Source organism: Microcaecilia unicolor, chromosome 13, assembly GCF_901765095.1.
Source record: "Microcaecilia unicolor chromosome 13, aMicUni1.1, whole genome shotgun sequence".
In the NCBI taxonomy this organism is placed as follows: Eukaryota; Metazoa; Chordata; class Amphibia; order Gymnophiona; family Siphonopidae; genus Microcaecilia; species Microcaecilia unicolor.
The window spans coordinates 55,216,221-55,237,689 of record NC_044043.1 but is presented as its reverse complement, the minus strand read 5'-3'; the positions used below and the strand labels follow the sequence as shown (position 1 = coordinate 55,237,689).

At 40.8% G+C, this 21,469-nt stretch overlaps 1 protein-coding gene across 9 annotated transcripts in view; it reads right to left on the bottom strand.

Annotated features, from left to right (window-relative positions):
• Window positions 1-206: 206 nt before the first annotated feature.
• Window positions 207-21,469, bottom strand: part of LOC115482561 (nuclear receptor corepressor 1-like) — a 315,982-nt gene continuing 294,719 nt past the window's right edge. For 7 of the 9 annotated variants that reach the window (XM_030222440.1, XM_030222439.1, XM_030222446.1 and 4 more), the window contains exons 44-47: window positions 15,100-15,153; window positions 1,632-1,853; window positions 909-1,091; window positions 207-682 (exon numbers count right to left, since the gene is read on the bottom strand). In XM_030222440.1, the coding sequence (XP_030078300.1) occupies window positions 495-682; window positions 909-1,091; window positions 1,632-1,853; window positions 15,100-15,153 (647 nt within the window). In that variant the 3' untranslated portion in view covers window positions 207-494. The remainder of the gene's footprint in view (window positions 683-908; window positions 1,092-1,631; window positions 1,854-15,099; window positions 15,154-21,469) is intronic. The other 2 variants (XM_030222445.1, XM_030222447.1) reach the window with 1 other exon arrangement.

Here is a 21,469-nt window from a genome sequence, read left to right as displayed (position 1 = left end):
CAGGCAGAAATCTGACACTTTACAGTCTGCACAAAACCATGCCAAAAGTCACATGGAAAGTTGCTTTTGCAAAGGTGACACAGTGGCTCCTGAAGAGTGGCTGCACTGATCGAGACATGAGTACACCATATGCTACAACAAGGAACTAAAATGACAGCAAGTATTTACATACGTATTTAAATACATTATGAAGGGTTGTGGTGTTTTTTTGTTTGTTTTTTTTGTTTTTTTACAAAGAGATGTTGAACAACACTAGTCCATTGTTTAAAAACTCTTTACATATTTAATCTTTTAGTATTTCAGACACTTAATTACATTCTCCTAAAACCTGACCTATGCACAAGGAAATGAATAGTTTGTCTTTTCCCCACACAAATGTCTGCAATATACTCTCCCTTCCATGCATGACATATACCCCAAGCTCTCGGGGATGAGGGTAACCCACACATGTGAAGACAGAGAGCAGGTAGTAAGCATTGTCCTCCCTCCACTGTTCAGTCATCACTGTCTGATAATGTCTCATACTGTTCCGAGAGAAGTGGGGCAGGTTCCCGATCCCATATTCGGCTCTGCTGGTGGGATACGGCTTGGTTCATAGAAGGCAGGGCACATGCAATGGATGTAGGTGGAGTACTGCTCAGCATCTGCATTGTCAAAGGGTTGTATGGGAACTGGGTGGAGCCTACAAGGCAAGAGAAAAATTGTATTTCAAACATTCACTGCTCAAAACACCAGTAATTTCTATATTATCTTAACTTCATTAATTTTAACTTTTGAAATCTTAGGAAATAGTTTCATTACAATAAGAAAAAAAAATTTATTTGATCCAATTTAGGGTTCTCTCTCACTCAATGTAAAAATAAATTCCCACAAGTGACCCATTCCTAATCAGAATATGGCAATCTCACCTGTGGAAGAGGGCCGGTCCTCCCAGGTCCATGCTGGAGTCTGTCTGTGGTAATCTCCTTCAGAATGGACCGAGGACACGGATGATGGGCGCTCAGTCCCCAAGTATGCCTGACCCGGCAGGGGAGATTTTGATTTCCTGTTGCTGGATTTGCCCAGGAGCTTCTGTTTACTGGATCCTCCTCCTACAGAGGAAAGAAATGTACAAGGTTTTTAAAATCTAAGCATACTATACTGCTAACAGTAAATGAGACATCCAAAATATAAATGCACATTCTTCTATCTTGGTTTTCTCAGACCTGTAATGATCTTTCTCCTACTCAAATCTGCTGCAAACTCTCCCCTGCTGTCCACTCTAGGCTTCTAAAGGAAAGCTCACTCCACTGCCCATATTTTACATATCACTGATACAAATTATCTTCACACTTACTAGTATACAAATGTTAAAATTAATTCATACACATTTCAGATCACATACCCACTTTAGTGCTAGAAATACACTGAAATCAATAAAGTATATAAGACAAAATATATATGCTCATTTTTAGACTCTACCAATCCCACCCCATAATCACACATTCTACAATTCATTCACTTCTATACCCTTTGGCCCACAACCCAACCTCCCCGAATCCTCTTCCCTGTCTGTTATTTAATTGCCACCTTTATTCCTAAATGGATAACCCTACCCCATTGCTCACTACAGGCTCAAGAGAAACTCTAACCTGAGTTGGGAGATGGGTTGGCCTCGTCTCTGCGTACATCATTGTTTGCTGATCCGGCAGAGCTGGAGCCCCCAGCTGCCACCCCTATTGACTGTGACATAAGCACTCCATGATCTTCCCCTTTGTCATCAAAGTTGCCCATCAGAGCCTTCCTGATGATGTCTTCTAGACCAAGGTTACTGGCAGGATCTGCAAAGGAATGACCCCTAGAGCTGACTGCGCCTGGGAGAAGGAAGGGTGGAAGGGGAGGGCAAAATACACCTCAAAAAATTACAAGTAGGGGAAGGGTAGGAGGGATTTTAAAGGGAGAGAGGGAAAAGGTATTATATAGCAATGGAGAGGGAGACAGAGAGAGAAAGAGAAGGAAAAATCAAAGTGAGCATTTCTGCAAGCAGCAAATGTGAGGCTGTGAATTAGACATGCCAAGGGTTAAAATTACAGCTGACAGCACTGTCACACTCCATGTGTCACAGGAAAATGCACAATGTCAAAAGCATCAGCCAATCAAATTCACAGTTTTGATTTTTTTGATTCATACAGAAGGGATAAACAGAGGAATGTGACGAAATATTTTTTTTTTATGCTGGTTGACTTTTCAAGTGACCATTCTAAAGTGACCCCCTAGCATAGATGGAAAGTCTTACAGTGAGAATGCTATAACCAGTTTCTTGTTCCTGTCACTAAGGATATGCACAAGGCAGAATTACACTAGCCAAATGTGCTAGCAAAGCTTTTGACTGGATCTATGCAATGTCATTCAAGACATACATAACTGGACCACAGACCAGCTTGTGAGCTCAACTGTGACATTCTTCCACACATGGCTATTTAAAAATTTGCTGAAAATACTAATTAAAGGGAATGTCTGCAGTTTTGCATAAAGTATTAAGACAGAGCTGACCAATGTAGTATCAGTTCACTTTTCTAACATGTAACCCCATTGCTCCCCATCAACAAACCAAAAATCTGTGATGTTACTTAGGGATGTCCTTGGAAACATAGGGATGACAGTGTGCTAGTAATGGAAGTATCTCCCTATATTTTCTATCAAACGTTGCACAGCAGATGTTAACAGCCACAAGCCCTTTGTTATCATAGGTCAAGCTTCTCCTAGCAGTTGAAGGTCTCTGGCTGTTAGTAGATAATACAGATAGGATGAATTTTATCATTAGTTTGACATCATTATATTGTGTTAGCAGTAGAATGCTTCAAAGTTCACCTATCATTCAAAAGGAAAAGAAAAACCAAACCTAAACACAAATTAAGATTCTTTTTTTCTTTTGCATCAATAGAAGAAAATGATAAATATCAAAACTGAAACAAGAGAATAAAAGATCCCCCTTTCCTTCACTTTCTCAGCTGAGAGAACCTTACATCACTGGTAGAACAGGTATAGCTCCCTCTGAGACTAAAGCAATTTCATTTTCAAAATATTCAACCTTTTCCTTGTAAAGATGTTCCCCAAAAAGACAGTGCACATTTATCTAATCAATTCAAACTAATACAATCACTCCATAACCTACGTGGTGCTCCATCCATATCAGCTGTCTCTTTCCTAAACAAAGCAACAGTGCATACACTGAATAACATGCCCCAAAGCTTTACAACTCAAGTGTGTTATCCTTCCTCAGTTTCCAAGGGTGTGGGGCTCTTGCGATGTAATATATGCATGCCCATTTATCAAAGAAAATGCCTCCTTCAAAAGAAGTATACCCATGAAACACCAGAGCAGCACCAAACTTCAGAATGAGTCAAATTAGAGCAGGTACTTTCAATTACTGGTGACTCTGGATGTTGTAGAAGAGATGCTGGGCTATGGGTTTGGGAATGTGGGGGAGATGCTAGGACTGGGGGTTTGAGAATGAGGGAGAGGTGCTGGACTGGGGCTGGGAGCCTGAAAATGAGGGGAGATGCTGGAGATCAGGGTTTGATAATGAGGGAGAGGAGCTAGACTGGGGGGGGGGGGGTTGAGGAGGAAATGTGGCTGGGGGTTTGAGAATGAGGGAGGGGTGTTGGACTGGGGCTGTGGGTTTGAGAATGAGGGGGGAGATGCTAGGGCTGGGGGTTTCAGAATATGGGAGCGATGTTGGACTGGGGGTTTGAGACTGAGGAAGAGATGCTGGACTTGGGGGTTGAGAATAAAGGAGAGTTTTGCATGGGGGGGCAAGGAGGGAGGGCGGTGCTGCAACAGGGGGGAAAGGAGAGAGGTTCTGCTTGGGGGGCAAGGAGAGAATGAAATGCTGGTCAGGGAGGTCAGTTAGGGAAGAAAGAGATCTGATGAGGTGGGTGAGGGACGGGGCACAGAAAGAGGCACTCGGGGGGGGGGGGGGGGGGGGGGGAGGCGAGAGGTGCCCTGACCTGTGGGAAATAAGGAGAATGAGAGAACACAACGGAGGAAAATGAGTGAAATGTTGCACATATAGTGGAGGGAAGAGGGGAGACATGCTACACATAAAGGGAAAGGAAGGGAAGGGGGAGACATGGTGCACATGAAGGGAGGGGAAGAGGGGAGACAGGCTAAGCATGAAGGGAAGAGTGAAGGGATGAAAGCAGGGAAAAGATAGATTTGAGAAGGAGGCAGAGAAATTGAAAAAAAGCTGAATGTGAAAGATGAGTGCAGGAGGTGAGAAAAAAAAAAATAGCAAATGGAAAGGAGACCCTGAAAACAGAGTTAAGAGCACACACAGAGGAAAGCAGAACCAAAGACTGGGAACAGGATGACTGGAATAATAAAATCACCAGACTACAAAGGTAGGAAAAATGATTTATTTTCAGTTTAGTGACGTGTGGTAGCCATGTTAGTCCACTTTAAAAGGTAATCAATAGAAATAAAACAGAATAAAACATGGAAAAGATGATACCTTTTTTACTGGACATAACTTAATACATTTCTTGATTAGCTTTCGAAGGTTGCCCTTCTTCGTCAGATCGGAAATAAGCAAAAGTCGGTAGATGACAGTATATATGAGTGAAACATCAAAGCATTTCAGTGTCAGTCTAACAGGATGGGGGTGGATAGGTGAGAGGGAGACAGGACAGCAATACAATTTACAAGGCAATACAATTTTATGCTTTGTAATGAGCTAGAAAACCCAGATCTTTGTTAAGTCCTGTCTGGTGGGTGTCAAAATATTTAATCATTTTGACTTCAAAGGTATTATGTTTCTGTATTGTTTTAAAGTTCCCTTTCAGGATCCTTACCATGAAATCACTGGTACAGTGTTCTGGTTTTGTAAAGTGCTGTCCCACAGGCGTGACATCTTTGTACTGGCATTTTTCATATGATGTCTATGTAAATGTCTATGATCAGAACATATGATGTCTATGTAAATGTCTATGATCAGAACATTTCCTAAACAAGTACAGCCACATCTGAAGAAACTGATACCAAACCAGCCTGCTGTGGGCACATTCTACATGCTACCCAAAATCCACAAACCTGGAAAACCTGGCAGACCAATCATATTGGGTATTGGTATGCTCACGGAGGAAATATCTGGACTCATAGAGGGAATTCTGAAATCTCTCGTGCACAAAACAAACAGCTTCATACAAGACACCACAGACTTTCTGAATAAATTGAAAAATATCAAGCAATTACCACCAAGCACCCTTCTGGTCACGATGGATGTAGAATCACTATACAGCAACATTCCCCATGCAGATGGCATAGCTGCATGTGAGAAATTCCTAAAAACATCCACACTGGACCATCAATACTCACCAGAAACCATTACAAAACTAATCAAATTTATTTTAATTCACAACTATTTCCGCTTTAACAATGATATCTATCTACAAATAATGGGCACTGCGATGGGCACCAGGACAGCACCCCAATATGCCAACCTCTTTATGGCTGAGCTGGAAGAGACATTTCTGAATACATACCAGACCAAACCCCTAAAATACTACCGGTACATCGGTGACATTTTTATGATTTGGATTGGGGGGGGGGGGGGGGGAAGAAACAAACAATTTTACAATTCCTTCAATACATACTACCCTACAATCAGATTCAAAATTGACTACTCCCAAGTCAATTTTTTGGACACCACAGTCTCAATCAGCGATGGCTATATACAAACATCCATATACAAGAAACACACAGACAAATGCAGCTACCTCCACAACTCCAGCTTCCACCCTCCACATACAAAAAGATCCATTATTTACAGTCAAGCCACAAGATACCACCGCAACTGCTCTGACCCAGGGGACAGAGACAGACACCTCGAAACCCTGACTGCATCCTTCAAACAGAAAGGCTACAACCCCAAAATAATCGCCAAGAATATTGCGTTCTCCCTCAAAACACCCATGGAAAATCTGCTACAGTACAAAGAAAAAAAAAAGCCACAGACAGAATCCCCCTTATAGTGACATACAACCCAGAGCTGGAAAAATTAAGAAAAATCACAAAACATCTTCAGCCTCTACTCCAGGAGGATGAATTACTGAAAGAGATATTCCCATCCCCACCAGTGCTGGCTTTCCGACAGCCACCCAACTTAAAACACAAGCTAATTAGAGTAAGCTCCCAACACAGACTCAAAAAGAAAAGAATGGCACACATCCTTGCAATATATCCAGCTGCAAACTATGCCAAAATATCTCACAGGACCCCCGATCATTCACAAAGGAAAAATATTCAACATTAAGGAATTTTTTGCATGCTTATCTTCCAATGTGGTATATATCATTCAGTGTAAAAAGTGTGATGAAGGTTGCTACACTGGAGAAACAAGTCAGATGCTAAAGAAGAGATTTAATTTACATAAACATCATATGAAAAATGCCAGTACAAACAAAGATGTCACGCCTGTGGGATAGCACTTTACAAAACCAGAACACTGTACCAGTGATTTCATGGTAAGGATCCTGAAAGGGAACTTTAAAACAATACAGGAACATTAAGACCTTTGAAGTCAAAATGATTAAATATTTTGACACCCACCAGACAGGACTTAACTAAGATCTGGGTTTTCTAGCCCATTACAAAGCATAAAAGGAAGCTCAAGCGAGTTTGTCACCTCTTCCCGAGACCACTCTTTAGAAATATGGTACAATCATTGGTGCTTTGTCATACAGACTATTGCAATGGTACATTGGTGTAAGGGTTTTGTCTTGCAAAAACTACAGACTGTCCAAAACACGGCAGCGAGGCTTGTCTTCAATAAAGCCCGGTTTGATAGCGCGACGCCTCTTCTTGTTAAACTTCACTGGCTTCCAATCAAAGAGCGTATAGAATTCAAGGTTTGCACCATGGTTCACAAAATCCTCCACGGGGTTGTCCCAAGTTACATGCTGAACCTGGTTGACTTGCCAGCCAGAAATGCTGACCAGTCCTCAAGATTATATCTCACCTTGCACTACCCCAGTTGGAAGGGCTGTAAGAACGGATCTATTCAGCGTCAAGCTTTCCCTTCATCAGCGCGCAACTATGGAATGCACTTCTTAGAGACATCACCAGTCTGAGAGACTACCTTACCTTTCGCAAAGCGCTGAAAACGCATCTGTTTACCGAAGCATTTTCACCAGGAACAATATAGGACTCTGGCCTCTGCCACTGGCATATGCGGATCCTGTTTAGTACTATTCTTCTGTACTGTTCTATGTAAAGTATTCTTTCTTTCTTGCCCTTCTACTCTATTATTCTCATTTGTATCTGATATCACCCGGAGATCCCTCTCTCTCTGGTTTATGTAAGCCACATTGAGCCTGCATGTCTGTGGGGAAAATGTGGGGTATAAATACATTAATAAATAAAATTGTATTGCCTTGTAAATTGTATTGCTCTCCTGTCTCCCTCTCACCTATCCACCCCCATCCTGTCAGACAGTCACTGAAGTGCTTTGATGTTTCACTCATCCCCTGTCTCCATGCATATAGACTGTCACTGAAATGCTTTGATGTTTCATCATATATACTGTCATCTACCAACTTTTGCTTATTTCCGATCTGACGAAGGGCAACCTTCGAAAGCTAATCAAGAAATGTATTAAGTTATGTCCAATAAAAAAGGTATCATATTTTCTTTTCCACGTTTTATTTTGTTTTATTTTATTTCTATTGATTACAGTTTAGTGACTGTTTGGTGTTGAGTTACAGTTTGGTGTTGAGAACGTACATCTGTTGTCTTTATTTTGCACTGTACAGGAGGACTTGCATTTCTTTCCATATCTCTTGTGTGGCATGACTTGCAGAGTCTGGTATGTTTGGTATCTCTGCTTTCAATTTTTGTCTGCATGTTTTTTTTTTTTTTTTGCAGTACCCTATCTTGTATCAGGAGAGTCATTTTCTGCATCTGCAACTGAGGTGAAGGATTCTGCTGGCATGTGGTGTCTGTGTAGGATTATGTAACAGTCCATATTGTTCCAGATTCCCAGTAGCAGATATATTGGTGCTCTAATGTATTCCAGTAGTATAATTAAATGAAATAACTACTTCTGAAGGTTACAGTTACAGGTGTGGATAGAGGAGATTACTTGTGGGGATGGGTGGATATGGATTAGATTCAGGAGAGGGACCTTGGGGTGATGGTGTATGAAGATCTCAAGGTGACGAAACAGTGCAACGAGGTAGCCGTGGCCAGAAGGACGCTAGGCTGCATAGAGAGGGGTATAACTAGCAGAAGGAGGGAGGTGTTGATGCCCCTGTACAGGTCGTTGGTGAGGCCCCACTTGGAGTATTGTGTTCAGTTTTAAAAGACTTGAAGCAGTTCAGAGAAAAGCAACAAAAATGGTAGGACGTTTACATAGCAAGACGTACATGGAGAGACTTGCTGACCTAAACATGTATACCCTGGAGGAAAGGAGAAACAGGAGTGATATGATACGTTCAAATATCCAGAGACAGGAAGATGGTAGAACTAGAGGGCATGAATTGAAGTTGAAAGGGAGCCAACACAGGAATAATGTCAGGAAGTATTTTTTCACTGAGAGGCTGATAGATACCTGGAATGCTCTCCCATGAGAGGTGGTAAAGATGAAAACTGTAATGGAATTCAAAAATGAGTGGAACAAACACAAAGGAATCCTGCTTAGAAGGATCGGATCCAAAGAAGCTTAGGGGAGATTAGGTCGAAAGCCTGTGTTGGGCAGACTTCTATGGTCTGTGCCCTGATCAAGGCTTGACAGACTTGGATGGGGCTGCAGTAGAGCTTTTCAGGGGTTATAACAACAATTTCAGAAATTTTAGAACAAGGACAGTGCCGGGCAGACTTCTGTCTGTCCAACTAGATAAAATCATGTCACATGGTATAAAGTGATACATCATATGTATACCTGATCTAGATTTATCCTTGCCTTTTTTAGGGCATAGATCATAGATGTATCACTTTATACCATCTGACATGATTTTATCTAGTTGGACAGACAGAATGGACCATACTGGTCTGCCACCATCTACTGTGTCCCCCCCCCCCCCCCCTCAACTCTCTAGGGAGGTCCCAAACTTGGGGATCTCTGATTTCATGACTAAAACTTTCTACTGATTTCCACCAAAATCAAATCGGAAGCAAAACTTTTTTTCACCTCATTTTAACACAGTAAATCAAGGAAGATACAGCTACTTTGTGCACATTACCACTCCCTTCCCCTTGCTGGTCAGTTTAATATTGTAACTGCTGCTCTGTGTCAGTTACACCCCCTTCTGCCATCCCCATGCTTTTTTGAAAGCACAATAGAATCCTTTTTCTTTTGTTTTGGGATGAGTTGCTGTTCCATGCTGGTTATCCCAGTTCTTCATTACCATCCTCTAGCCATTAATGGCTCCTTTGTGTTTATCCTAAACGATTTTGAATTCTGTTATTGCTTTGAATCCACCACTTCTATGTAGAGTCTGTTCCATGCATCCACCAGGGTCAACCTTAACACTAGACAAACTAGGCACATGTACTCACCTGACTAGATTCATAGGTTATCTACAGCAGTTGTTTGTTCTGTTTTCACAATAGGAGATATTTGGTGTTCTAGAGCTAGTATATAATGTTTGTAGTGCTGCCCTTCTATAGGTATAAGTGGTGCTGTTTGAGGTGGGATGGAGGGGAAATTGTGTTACTATTATTGAGGTAAAGCAAGTAAAAAAAAGCACAATGGGTCCCAAGAATTGGTATGGAGAAATGGTTTTATTGAAAGCCCATTATGCTTTTTTCCTGCTGTGCTTTATTCACAGCACTTCTGATTCCCTCCGTCCTGTTATTATTGAGGTGATCAACAATTAAAGCAAAAATGTGAAGGTAAATCCCTCCAAATACTTCTGTTCAAACAACAACATAAATTGATGGAAAGGAACAGTCAAAAATCAACTGACATTTCAACTGACCGTATTTCAATTTATAAGTACAAGAGGTGATGCCTCACGAAGCCCCCGGCTACACAATTTGAAAGCTCACAGGGGCTGGGCTGCTTCATCATCGGCAACCACCTCTACAAATTCTTCTCTTATTACTTTTCCTTTACTTAGAAAATTCATTATACATAGCACTTAGCTTTAATTCCATCTGGATTCCCAGGACGCTGTATATGACCATGACCAACGGTGGCCAGCGTTTCGTTGCCTGCCTCAGGGTCACATGGTCTGCGTCAATCTGTGAAGGAAAAAAGTAGTGAGAACACCCGACTTTCCATTGTGACACTAATTCTATCCTACAAAAATTCTTTTAAAATCCTTAACTCTAAGAAACCTCAGCTTCAGCGGGCCAGTAAAAGTAAAAATGGCCTCTGTAACTTAAATACTGGGTTACGTCAGACGCCAGGATCTGACCTGACCAATCAGCTTGTAGACATTCAGTACATCGACCGAACACAACTCGTGATCTCTTTCATTAAAGGGTCCCACCATCTATAACTAGAAGAATTGAAATGTTTCGTTTTACAACAGATAGAGATTTCCCCAGTAAGGATTAGAGCCAATAGGAAACGGATTCTGTTCCAGTGTGAACAGAAGTGGATACACCGCTTGAACTCACTGGTTCCAGGGGGTCTTAATGGTAAAATCGAATGGGGTCACTTCTTCTAGTTATAGATGGTGGGACCCCATTCGATTTTACCATTAAGACCCCCTGGAACCAGTGAGTTCAAGCGGTGTATCCACTTCTGTTCACACTGGAACAGAATCCGTTTCCTATTGGCTCTAATCCTTACTGGGGAAATCTCTATCTGTTGTAAAACGAAACATTTCAATTCTTCTAGTTATAGATGGTGGGACCCTTTAATGAAAGAGATCACGAGTTGTGTTCGGTCGATGTACTGAATGTCTACAAGCTGATTGGTCAGGTCAGATCCTGGCGTCTGACGTAACCCAGTATTTAAGTTACAGAGGCCATTTTTACTTTTACTGGCCCGCTGAAGCTGAGGTTTCTTAGAGTTAAGGATTTTAAAAGAATTTTTGTAGGATAGAATTAGTGTCACAATGGAAAGTCGGGTGTTCTCACTACTTTTTTCCTTCACAGATTGACGCAGACCATGTGACCCTGAGGCAGGCAACGAAACGCTGGCCACCGTTGGTCATGGTCATATACAGCGTCCTGGGAATCCAGATGGAATTAAAGCTAAGTGCTATGTATAATGAATTTTCTAAGTAAAGGAAAAGTAATAAGAGAAGAATTTGTAGAGGTGGTTGCCGATGATGAAGCAGCCCAGCCCCTGTGAGCTTTCAAATTGTGTAGCCGGGGGCTTCGTGAGGCGTCACCTCTTGTACTTATAAATTGAAATACGGTCAGTTGAAATGTCAGTTGATTTTTGACTGTTCCTTTCCATCAATTTATGTTATTATTGAGGTGATACCAAAATTAATATTAAAGTTTAATACTAAAGAGTACATTCTTTTGGAGGGGTCACGATTAGTTATTAAAATCTTGGGTGGAGGCTATATGTATAGAAAAATGTATGTTTTGAGGATGTGCTGCATTTGAGAAAAATGTTTTGAAAATGTATATGAATAAAAATAATGGTTGGGGGTGGAGGGGGGCTGGGGGCAAAGCATATGGAAGTTCACCTAGGGCATCAAATACCCTGTCCTAGCCCTGGTATCCACTATCCTCCCCATGAAAAACATATTTCCTGATACTATTTTAATCTACCTCCTTGCAGCTTGAAATCATAATTCCTAGTTTGCTGCTGATTTTTTTTTCTAGAAAAGGTTTGCTTGTGCATCAATACCCTTTGAATATTTGAACGTCAGCATCATAGGTGCTGAAGTCTCGTGTCATACCACTTCTGTAGCAGACCCAGTAGCATGCTGCTTGCCTCTCTCTACATTGCCTTGAACTTCCATCCTTTCTGAGATGGGGCCTCATCAACGACCTGTACAGAGGCATAGCCACTGCTTATCTACTTGTTATGCCTCTTTCAATGTATCCCAGCATCTCTCTGGCTTTAGCTACTGCTTTGTTACACTATTTTGCACCTGACATCATCCAACACTATCACCCCAAGATCTCTGTCCTAGTTGGGCACATTAGCCTCTTCCCCACCCATAACATGCAGCTCCTTTGGATTTCTACACCATAAAGATGTGACTTTGCACATTTTTTTTTAATATTGAATCTTTACAGACAAGCAACCGGTACCTCCTCATTCTTCTGTTCCTTCCGGAGTGTCCACTCTACTGAAAATCTATATTATATGGGTGAAGGGAATAGTTCAAAGGAACTACTTGGGTACAAAGGGATGATACTGTGCTTTTGTATTTGAAAGTAGAAGGAGAGTCTGTATGTTGAGATAAAGTTAAGAGACAGACAAGACGGGAGACGTATGTGTTAGGCGGGGAGAGTCTAATAGGTACGGATGGGGAGAGGGATCTTGGGGTGATAGTATCTGAGGATTTGAAGGCGACAAAACAGTGTGACAAGGCGGTGGCCCTAGCTAGAAGGTTGTTAGGCTGTATAGAGAGAGGTGTGACCAGCAGAAGAAAGGGGGTGTTGATGCCCCTGTATAAGTCGTTGGTGAGGCCCCACCTGGAGTATTGTGTTCAATTCTGGAGGCCGTATCTTGTTAAGGATGTAAAAAGAATTGAAGCAGTGCAAAGAAAAGCTACGAGAATGGTATGGGATTTGCGTTACAAGACGTATGAGAGACTTGCGGACCTGAACATGTACACTCTGGAGGAAAGGAGAAACAGGGGTGATATGATACAGACGTTCAAATATTTGAAAGGTATTAATCTGCAAACGAACCTTTTCCGGAGATGCGAAGGCAGTAGAACGAGAGGACATGAAATGAGATTGAAGGGGGGCAGACTCAAGAAAAATGTCAGGAAGTATTTTTTCACGGAGAGAGTAGTGGATGCTTGGAATGCCCTCCCCGCGGGAGGTGGTGGAAACGAAAACGGTAACGGAATTCAAACATGCGTGGGATAAACATAAAGGAATTCTGCTCAGAAGGAATGGATCCTAAGGAGCTTAGACGAGATTGGGTGCCAAAGCCGGTGGTGGGAGACGGAGATGGTGCTGGGCAGACTTATACGGTCTGTGCCAGAGCCGATGGTGGGAGGCGGGACTGGTGGTTTGGAGGCGGGGATAGTGCTGGGCAGACTTATACGGTCTGTGCCAGAACCGGTGGTGGGAGGCGGGGCTGGTGGTTGGGAGGCGGGGATAGTGCTGGGCAGACTTATACGGTCTGTGCCCGGAAAAGGACAGGTACAAATCAAGGTAAGGTATACACAAAAAGTAGCACATGTGAGTTTATCTTGTTGGGCAGACTGGATGGACCGCACAGGTCTTTTTCTGCCGTCATCTACTATGTTACTATATTTTATGGATCGATAGGGACAAATGTAAACATACAAAAAATGTATTTTGAAGCAGTTGGATAGTCTGTATGTTGAGACAAAGTTAAGAGACAGACATAAGAATTGTTGTTTATTTCATGGAATGATGGTTACAAATGTAAACATATGGAAAATGCAATAAAAAAAATTTAAAGTTAAAAAAAAAGAAAATCTATATTATTTGCAAAAATAAAATTTCTTCTGCTATATTACTAGCCTAGTGGTTAGTGCAACAAGTTTGATGCTAGTGAAATGGGTCTGAGTCCTACTACAGCTCCTTGTGACTCTGGGCAAGTCACTTAACCCTCCATTGCCCAGGTACAAAAAAAAAGGACTGATCTGAGGTACTCCACTACTTTATTTATTTATTGCATTTGTATCCCACATTTTCCCACCTATTTGCAGGCTCAATGTGGCTTACAATATTCCGCCCTGGCTATTGCCATGGCTGAGTAGAGATACAATTAATAACAACACAAGAATATGAGTAACATAGTGGCATAAAACATTGGGTATAACAAGGTCGATGATGAAATAATAATTAGAACAGTAATGTACTAAAGTTCAGGTGATGGGTCGTTATGATATGTTCTATTAAAGAGATAGGTCTTCAGTGATTTCCGAAAATAGATTAAGTCACTTATTTTTTTCACATCAAGTGGTAATGCATTCCAAAGCTGCGTTCCTATGTAAGAAAAACTGGATGAATGTATTAATTTATATTTTAGTTCTTTGCAGCTATGGAAGTGTAGATTTAGGAATGTGCGTGAAGATCTTTTTATGTTCCTGGGTGGTAGGTCAATAAGATCTGACATGTAGACCCGGGGCATCTCTATAATCACCTTTCTCACCTCAGAGTGAGTTCCATTTACCACCACTCCCTCTATTCTCTACTACTCCACCAATACTAATCTAGCCCACCACCTTCAGATGCATGTATGAGCTGCTCAATCTAATCCACATCCAAAAGTCTCTTACCAACCAAACCTCCCCTTCCCACCTTTTTATCTTCAACCAGATCTCTGTTAGTTCTTTTGTCTTGAGTCAGAGGTGAAGTAAAAATTCAGTGCACATAAAAAAAAAAAAACTACACTAAACTTTAGCATAGCTTGATGCATAGGAACTAATTCCTTACACATCTCATTAGCATGTATTTCCATGCTAATTACAAAATGTTTAAACCCACTGCACTATTTCCCAGTAAGTGCAGTTTTGGAGCACTAAAACCCATACTACATGGGAGTTAACCATAGAACACAAACATTAACACTAGACTGAAAGTAAAGCACTATATTATGTTTAGCACAGATTTCTTCATTGGACTTTAGGTTTTATCTACCCAAATCTTTGTTATATTTATCATATTAATCCCTGGCAAAATAGCCCATTGTAGACAGGGTTTCTCTGAAGGGTAATAGTTCCAAATAGGTTAGTTTTGCACATACCATAACACTGCATACAATCCTCCATGGCCCCACTGCCCCTTTTATCTCCTTCTCCCCCCAACTGAAGTGTATCGTACTTTACAATGACAAAATGCTGCTCATCTCACATCATCTTCTTCAATCACTTTCAGATGCTGTTCGTAGTCTAGCTTTGGGCTCACATCCTAAATCAACTTTGTTCCTTGTCTTCCTTCCTAACATTATTTCTAATAGACAATGAAATGCCTTCTTATGATCCTCTCAAGTCTTACCAGAGGTAGTGACTGCTGGCAGATTAAAAATCTCTGTTCCTGGCTGAGCAGCTGCTGCAATTACAACACAAAATACAAATATATTAATTTCACTTCTAACCATTAAACAGATTTACATTTATTTTACCATCTGAACTTCAATCTGTCCTGTCTCCTCTCGTCTGGCTAGCTCCTGTGTCAATTTTCAAGTGTTTAGAAGCTTAATTAAAGGAATTAGGCATGAAAATTGGCCCCTTGAAAACTGACTAGGGCTAAATTACTAAATTTAGGTGCCCAGGTTCACTAGGAGCCTAAATGTAGGTGGCCACAGAGGCACAGTCAGAGTGGGGGGAAAGCTGGCTACTTAGCGCCAATATTCAATAAGTAAACATATAGCTTGGGAGTCTATTTACGAAGATGTGGTGCACATTATTATGGCTTTTAACTAATAGTCCTCATTAAGAATGAAGTATGCTACATTAATGCGTGTTGCACCTTAAGAAGTAGTTTACATAGGGGCTCATTTTCAAAGCACTTAGCCTTCCAAAGTTCCATAGAAGATTTTGTATTTATTTAAAAATAAGGATCTTCATATATAAGAGCACCTTGCCACATTTCCATAAGAATATTAATCAAACAAAGCATAACCATCAGTCTAAAAATATTTTATCTGAGTTTTCTTACTTAGGGGTTCTTTTACTAAGTGCGCTAGCATTTTCAGCACGTGCTAAAAATCAGCTGGTGTTGAACAATGAGATGCCCACTATATTCCTATGTGCGTCTCGGCGTTTAGCACCAGCTGATTTTTAGCGCACCTTAGTAAAAGACCCCCTTAACTATTTAACTCTTTCAAAATATAATGTTCACGTAAGTCCATAAGGTGTGTGTCCTTGCATTGCCAACTGTTGCAGGAAAATGCTGTCAGGATCCAGAAGGTGGAAGACACTCTAAAAATACAAGGTGAGAAGACAGATGAACTTACAAACCAGGTTCAACATGTCAAGCAAGCATGCTTAAAGTTTTTCCAGAGGAAGTTGGAAAATTTTGATTACTAGACAACTGAACTTGTTATTGTTACATTTTCCTCGTTTGCCAACTTTGTCATTAAAATGTTTTACAAATATTTGCCAGTGGCTCTTATTTTTATTTATTTTTGTTACATTTATACCCCGCACTTTCCCACTCATAGCAGGTTCAATGCGGCTTACATATTATATACAGGTACTTATTTGTACCTGGGGAAATGGAGGGTTAAGTGACTTGCTCAGAGTCACAAGGAGCTGCCTGTGCCTGCAGTGGGAATCGAACCCAGTTCCCCAGGACCAAAGTCCACCACCCTAACCACCAGGCCACTCCTCAACTCCACTCTTCCCCCATTACATAGGATTTATTATTTACCAATTTCTAAGAAGCAGTCAACTCCTGTGAGAGAATCTGCTATGGTGGAGATCTCTTCAAACAGTTTGGACGTTTGGAGAAATCTCAAGATGAAGTTGTTGAACGGTCTACCTTATTGGTGACATTTGTTTTCAACCAAGATAAGGAAGGCTTTAATGTGTTTTTACTTCAAGAACACAGATGTGGAGTTCTTGGGAGGGAAGGTTTTGTTATTTCCTGATGTAGCTAAGTCCACACAATCGAGACACAGGCAATTTCTGAGCCTTCATCAGCGTGTCATTGATACTGGAGCTAGGTTTCAGTTACGATATCCTTGCAAATATGTGATTCAGTTTGATAATCATCTTTTTAATGATGCTTCTCAGCTGCATTCTCAGATGCTTCTCAGTTTTTCCTAAAACTGTCAACAGATAGAGAAGAGTTACCTCCTTGATCTGGGTTGTTATAGTTTATAGACCCTGATAGTTTTCTTTACATGTATCACTTTCTTTAATTCCCTATTCCTCAAGGGGTATTGGTTCTTGCTCCCTTTGTATTTGTGGACTATAAAGAGTCAATTTTTGTTGTTATTATTATTATTGGTTCCTTTTACTTGTTATTTGTGTATTGTTGTATTGATTTCTTTATCCTTAATTCATATTGTTGGATGAAATGAAAAATAAATAATGTCCAATACTGTAGAAAGCTCAGATTTTTGCCAAAATGTCATTCAAGCAACAAACTTATTAAAAATAATTTCACTTATCTTTCCAGTCACTGTTGATGAAAAGTTTCCTTTATGAATTCACATCAAATTTATAGCTGGATTTCCAGATGTAGATGCAGTAATTGGAAAGATAAGTGAAATTAGTTTTAATAAGTTTTGTTGTTAGAATGATATTTTGGCAAAAATCTGATAAGTATTTTCTACTACACTGGACATTTTGAGAGAGTTAAAAATATTTAAGTAAAAGACTCAGATAAAATATTTGGACTGATGAATATGCTCAACAATTAAGTAATACCTATGGCAATATTTCTGCTATTTTCAATGAATTTTTTTGGTTTGCTTTTTTAGATAACTATTGAGGATAATTTTGATCAATGTTTTGGATTGTTCAATCTTTATTCATATGGGCACTGGGCATTTTTAAACTGATCCCATTTAGACTAACCAGGAAACAGAAAAGAAAAATGTATTGCCCGACGAACAGCTAGGCTCTAGTATATAACACACAGCTTATGTAACACCTCACCACCACTATCCCAAATTAGATTTGTTATAAAGTCTGAAACATAATAGGGATCCACTACAGTACTGAGCTGGATATAACGAGTAATTCTATATCAGAGCACCTATGTGACAAGTCCCAAAAGGTGCTTATTCTGTAAGGAAACATATGTGGCTTTATAAAATAGTCTCCCAGAAAAAAAGACCCAAGAGCACACAAATTCTCAACTGCTCTGCAGATAATGTGAAGAGTCTGCATATTCTCTTTGCATGTATACACATTTTATAAAATATGTGGGTACATTGCAGCTCCACCTGAACTATACTCCAAGGAATACCTGTGTGTGCATACTTTTATAATATTCCTTTTCTACATACAAAACCTGCTTTACCTATTGAAAATGCTTTACAAAACTGCCCCCTATTTTCAGATTTATAGTAATTCTGCATCCTTCAGCCCACAAGCCAGTTTTTAGCACCTATACTTTTCCCCACATGAATAGATGAGGAACAATTTTCACAAGGCTTTTGTCATGGGGTAAACACCCCTGCCAGTAAAATGTCAACAGGTGGGGAAATATGAGGTGTTTTCAATAGGAATTGGCACAGTTACCACATGGGGCCAATGTAAAGCCACATGTTAGAACAGTGAGCTGAGCTTCAGCTCACAATGTTCTGATGAATAAACTTGGGGAGGGGGGGAGCTTACTCCCAATGTAGTAAACTAATGGCATGCAAATTACTGCAGCATTAACAAAAAAGCAAGCTAACAGAAAGAAGTGGTGTGCACAACTCCCTTATTTGGCAGGCCAACCCCTAGCAGAGCACTCCAACACGTACTACTAGAGTCAGGCACTACTATTTAACAACCTGGTAGCACTGGAGGCAAGAGCAAGCGGGTATCATTCCTGCCTCTCAACTCAAGGTGAGTTGATGGTGGTGGTGAAGGTAGGGGGAGAGGTTTTGGGAAGGATGGTGGGAACCACAAGGCATTTGTATTGGCAGGGTGGGCTGTGGGGTATCTGGGGCCCACCTGAGCCACCATATATGTTTGCCAACAAGGGTCTTCTAAGTGAAGTGCTGTACTTCACCTCAGTATGTCCCTGTCCTCTGATACTAGAACCTGTCCTTTAGCCCTAAGCGGGGATAAAGATTCAGCATGCCAAAGGATAAAAAGTGCCAAAATGTAGCTTTTTTTCTTCTTTTTCTACACTAGGAGCAATATCAGGTTCAGCATATTTTGCTATCCTCCAGCATTGTGGCTGTACTGCTGTTTTTTTTTCTCATGCTAAAAACTCTCATTACATTAGAGCAGTGGTTTCCAAACCTGGTCCTGGAGGCACCCCAGCCAGTCAGGTTTTCTACAATGAATATTCATGAGAAAGATTTGCATGCACTGCCTCCACTGCATACAGATCTCTCATGAATATTCATTGTTGATATCCTGAAAACTTGACTGGCTGGGGCGCCTCGAGGACCAGGTTTGGGAATCACTGCATTAGAAGTAATATTTTCATGAGCAAATCAGAAGTAAAGCACCACACTACAGGGTAGCACAGTTTATTACATTGGCCCTAAAAAAGAGTTGACTTCAGCTGACCCTGGAAAACCATGTGGGTAGGAAGGCAAGAGTACAAGCTGAAGTGCTTCTTATCAACCAAGTAACCTGCTTTTAGGCAATCCACATCAAATATGCGCTTGCGGGGGGTGAAGCAAGATGGTGGACAGTGCGTGTTGAATGGCTGAAAAACCTATCCTTAGGGAATATTTTCCTGCCTGAATGGGGAGAAAGAGAAAGGGAGGTGGTCAGGCAGTCAAACCATCCTTATTGATTCCTCCAGTTTTGGGTCCAAAGGACCAGCACTTGCAGATTTTTTGCCTTGTTTGCCACCATTGGCAACACTAGAGGAGTGTGAATTAGTGATTTCTCCAGCGTCTGAAACATCTTTGAGTCCAAGCATTCGAAAGTCTCTTCTGACTCCCGTGGCTGGAAGAAATCATGAACCAGAGGAGGAAGCTGTGTTGGAACTTCCCGACAATGCAGCCCCAGGGAAAGAAGTTGCAATAACCTCCAGAGGTGCAAATGCTTTGAGGATAGTTTGGAGTGAGAAGCAGGAGGAGAGAGAAGTGCTGAAGCTGGCAATGACAACTTTGGAATTAAAATTTTTCTCACAGTGTCCCATGTACATTTCTTTGGACTCAATGGAGCTCATTTTCAAAACACTTAGACTTACAAAGTTCCATAGGTTTCTATGTAACTTTGTAAGTCTAAGTGCTTTGAAAATACGCCTCTATATGGACTAGTATCCAGGAAATGGATAAGCTGCTCTATGAGCAATTTTCTTTTCAGGATAATGTGAATAAATCTCTCACAGATGATATAAAAACTCAGGATCAAGAACTGGAATCACTGGCAGTTCATGTTCCAGCAGTGAAAGTTAAATCTGACTCGAAAACATCAACAAAATGCTGCTTTGATAAAAGAATTTGCTACTGCATAAGTTAGAGAATATAGAGAATGTTTTGAACTGTAAAATTCTGCATTTAACACATTTTCCTAAAGTCCCTAATATATCTCCAAGAGAGATGTTTGGGAAATATCTGGTAGAAATTTTAAAAGTTGTCTTCAACTGAACTTCCTATGGTTTTCAAAGCATATTATATTCCATCTAAACCTAAGCAGTTACCTTCTGGAGTTGTACCAGACTCTTTAGAGTACACTCCTGAGGCTAACATGGGAATGACAACATTTTTGGAGCCTTCTATTGCACTTTTAGCTACTTCAGCAACGTTAAATGTAACACTGGCACTGGATATAGATTGTGATTTTGTTCTGAAAAGATTTTTTCAAAATAGAGACTTTTTGTGGCCTGAAAATTTATACATATATACAGATGTAGCCCATGCTACCCAGAGAAGGCAACAACAGTTTCTCCTGCTCCATCCTAAAGTCCTCTATATAGGAGCTACCTTTTTCTTAAAATGTCCATGAAATGGAGAAATTAGGTCTTATCTGCTAATTTTATTTCCTTTAGGCCTTCCAGCCCAGTCAAGACGCTTGGGTTACGAATGCTTACCAGCAGGTGGAGACTGAGAAACACTGACTGAATACTGTACAAAACCTCTATGTAGTTGCAAGCCAGCATTTCACTAGTAAGCACTTGAACAGACTAAAGTTCCTGCCCTTTGCCTCAACACAGCATCACATCAAGCAAATTCCTCCACCTCATGATACAGGAAGACCACTAAAAAGTGGTCCAGCAGCTTGAAAGATAGAAAGTTGTTTTTTCTTTTCAGGTTTTACTTATCTAATATGGAAAAACAATGAGAAACTGCAAAAATAGCCCATAAAACTCAAAAAAATCCAAACCATGACCAAAAAAAGAAAAACCTGATGAACCCCCCAAAGTGCATGACCAAAAACTCTGCCAAATTCTGGGTGGGCCCTTCACTGGTCAGGAAAGAAAATTAGCAGGCAAGACCTAATTTCTCCTTCCTTAGCGGCTATTCCAGACCAGTCAAGACGCCTGGAAAGTACCAAAGCAGTAAACTCATGGGAGGGACCTGTAGAGACCAGATGCCAACACCCTGGCTCTGAATGTCGCATCCTGAGATGCCTGCACATCAATGTGGTACTGTTTCATGAAGGAGTGAAGGGAAGACCATACTGCCACTTTACAAATGTCCACAGGCGAAATCAAACTACTTTCCGCCCCTGAAGCCACCAGGCCTCTAGTTGAATGAGCCTTGAGGACATCAGAGACAGGGTGACCCTTATGAATA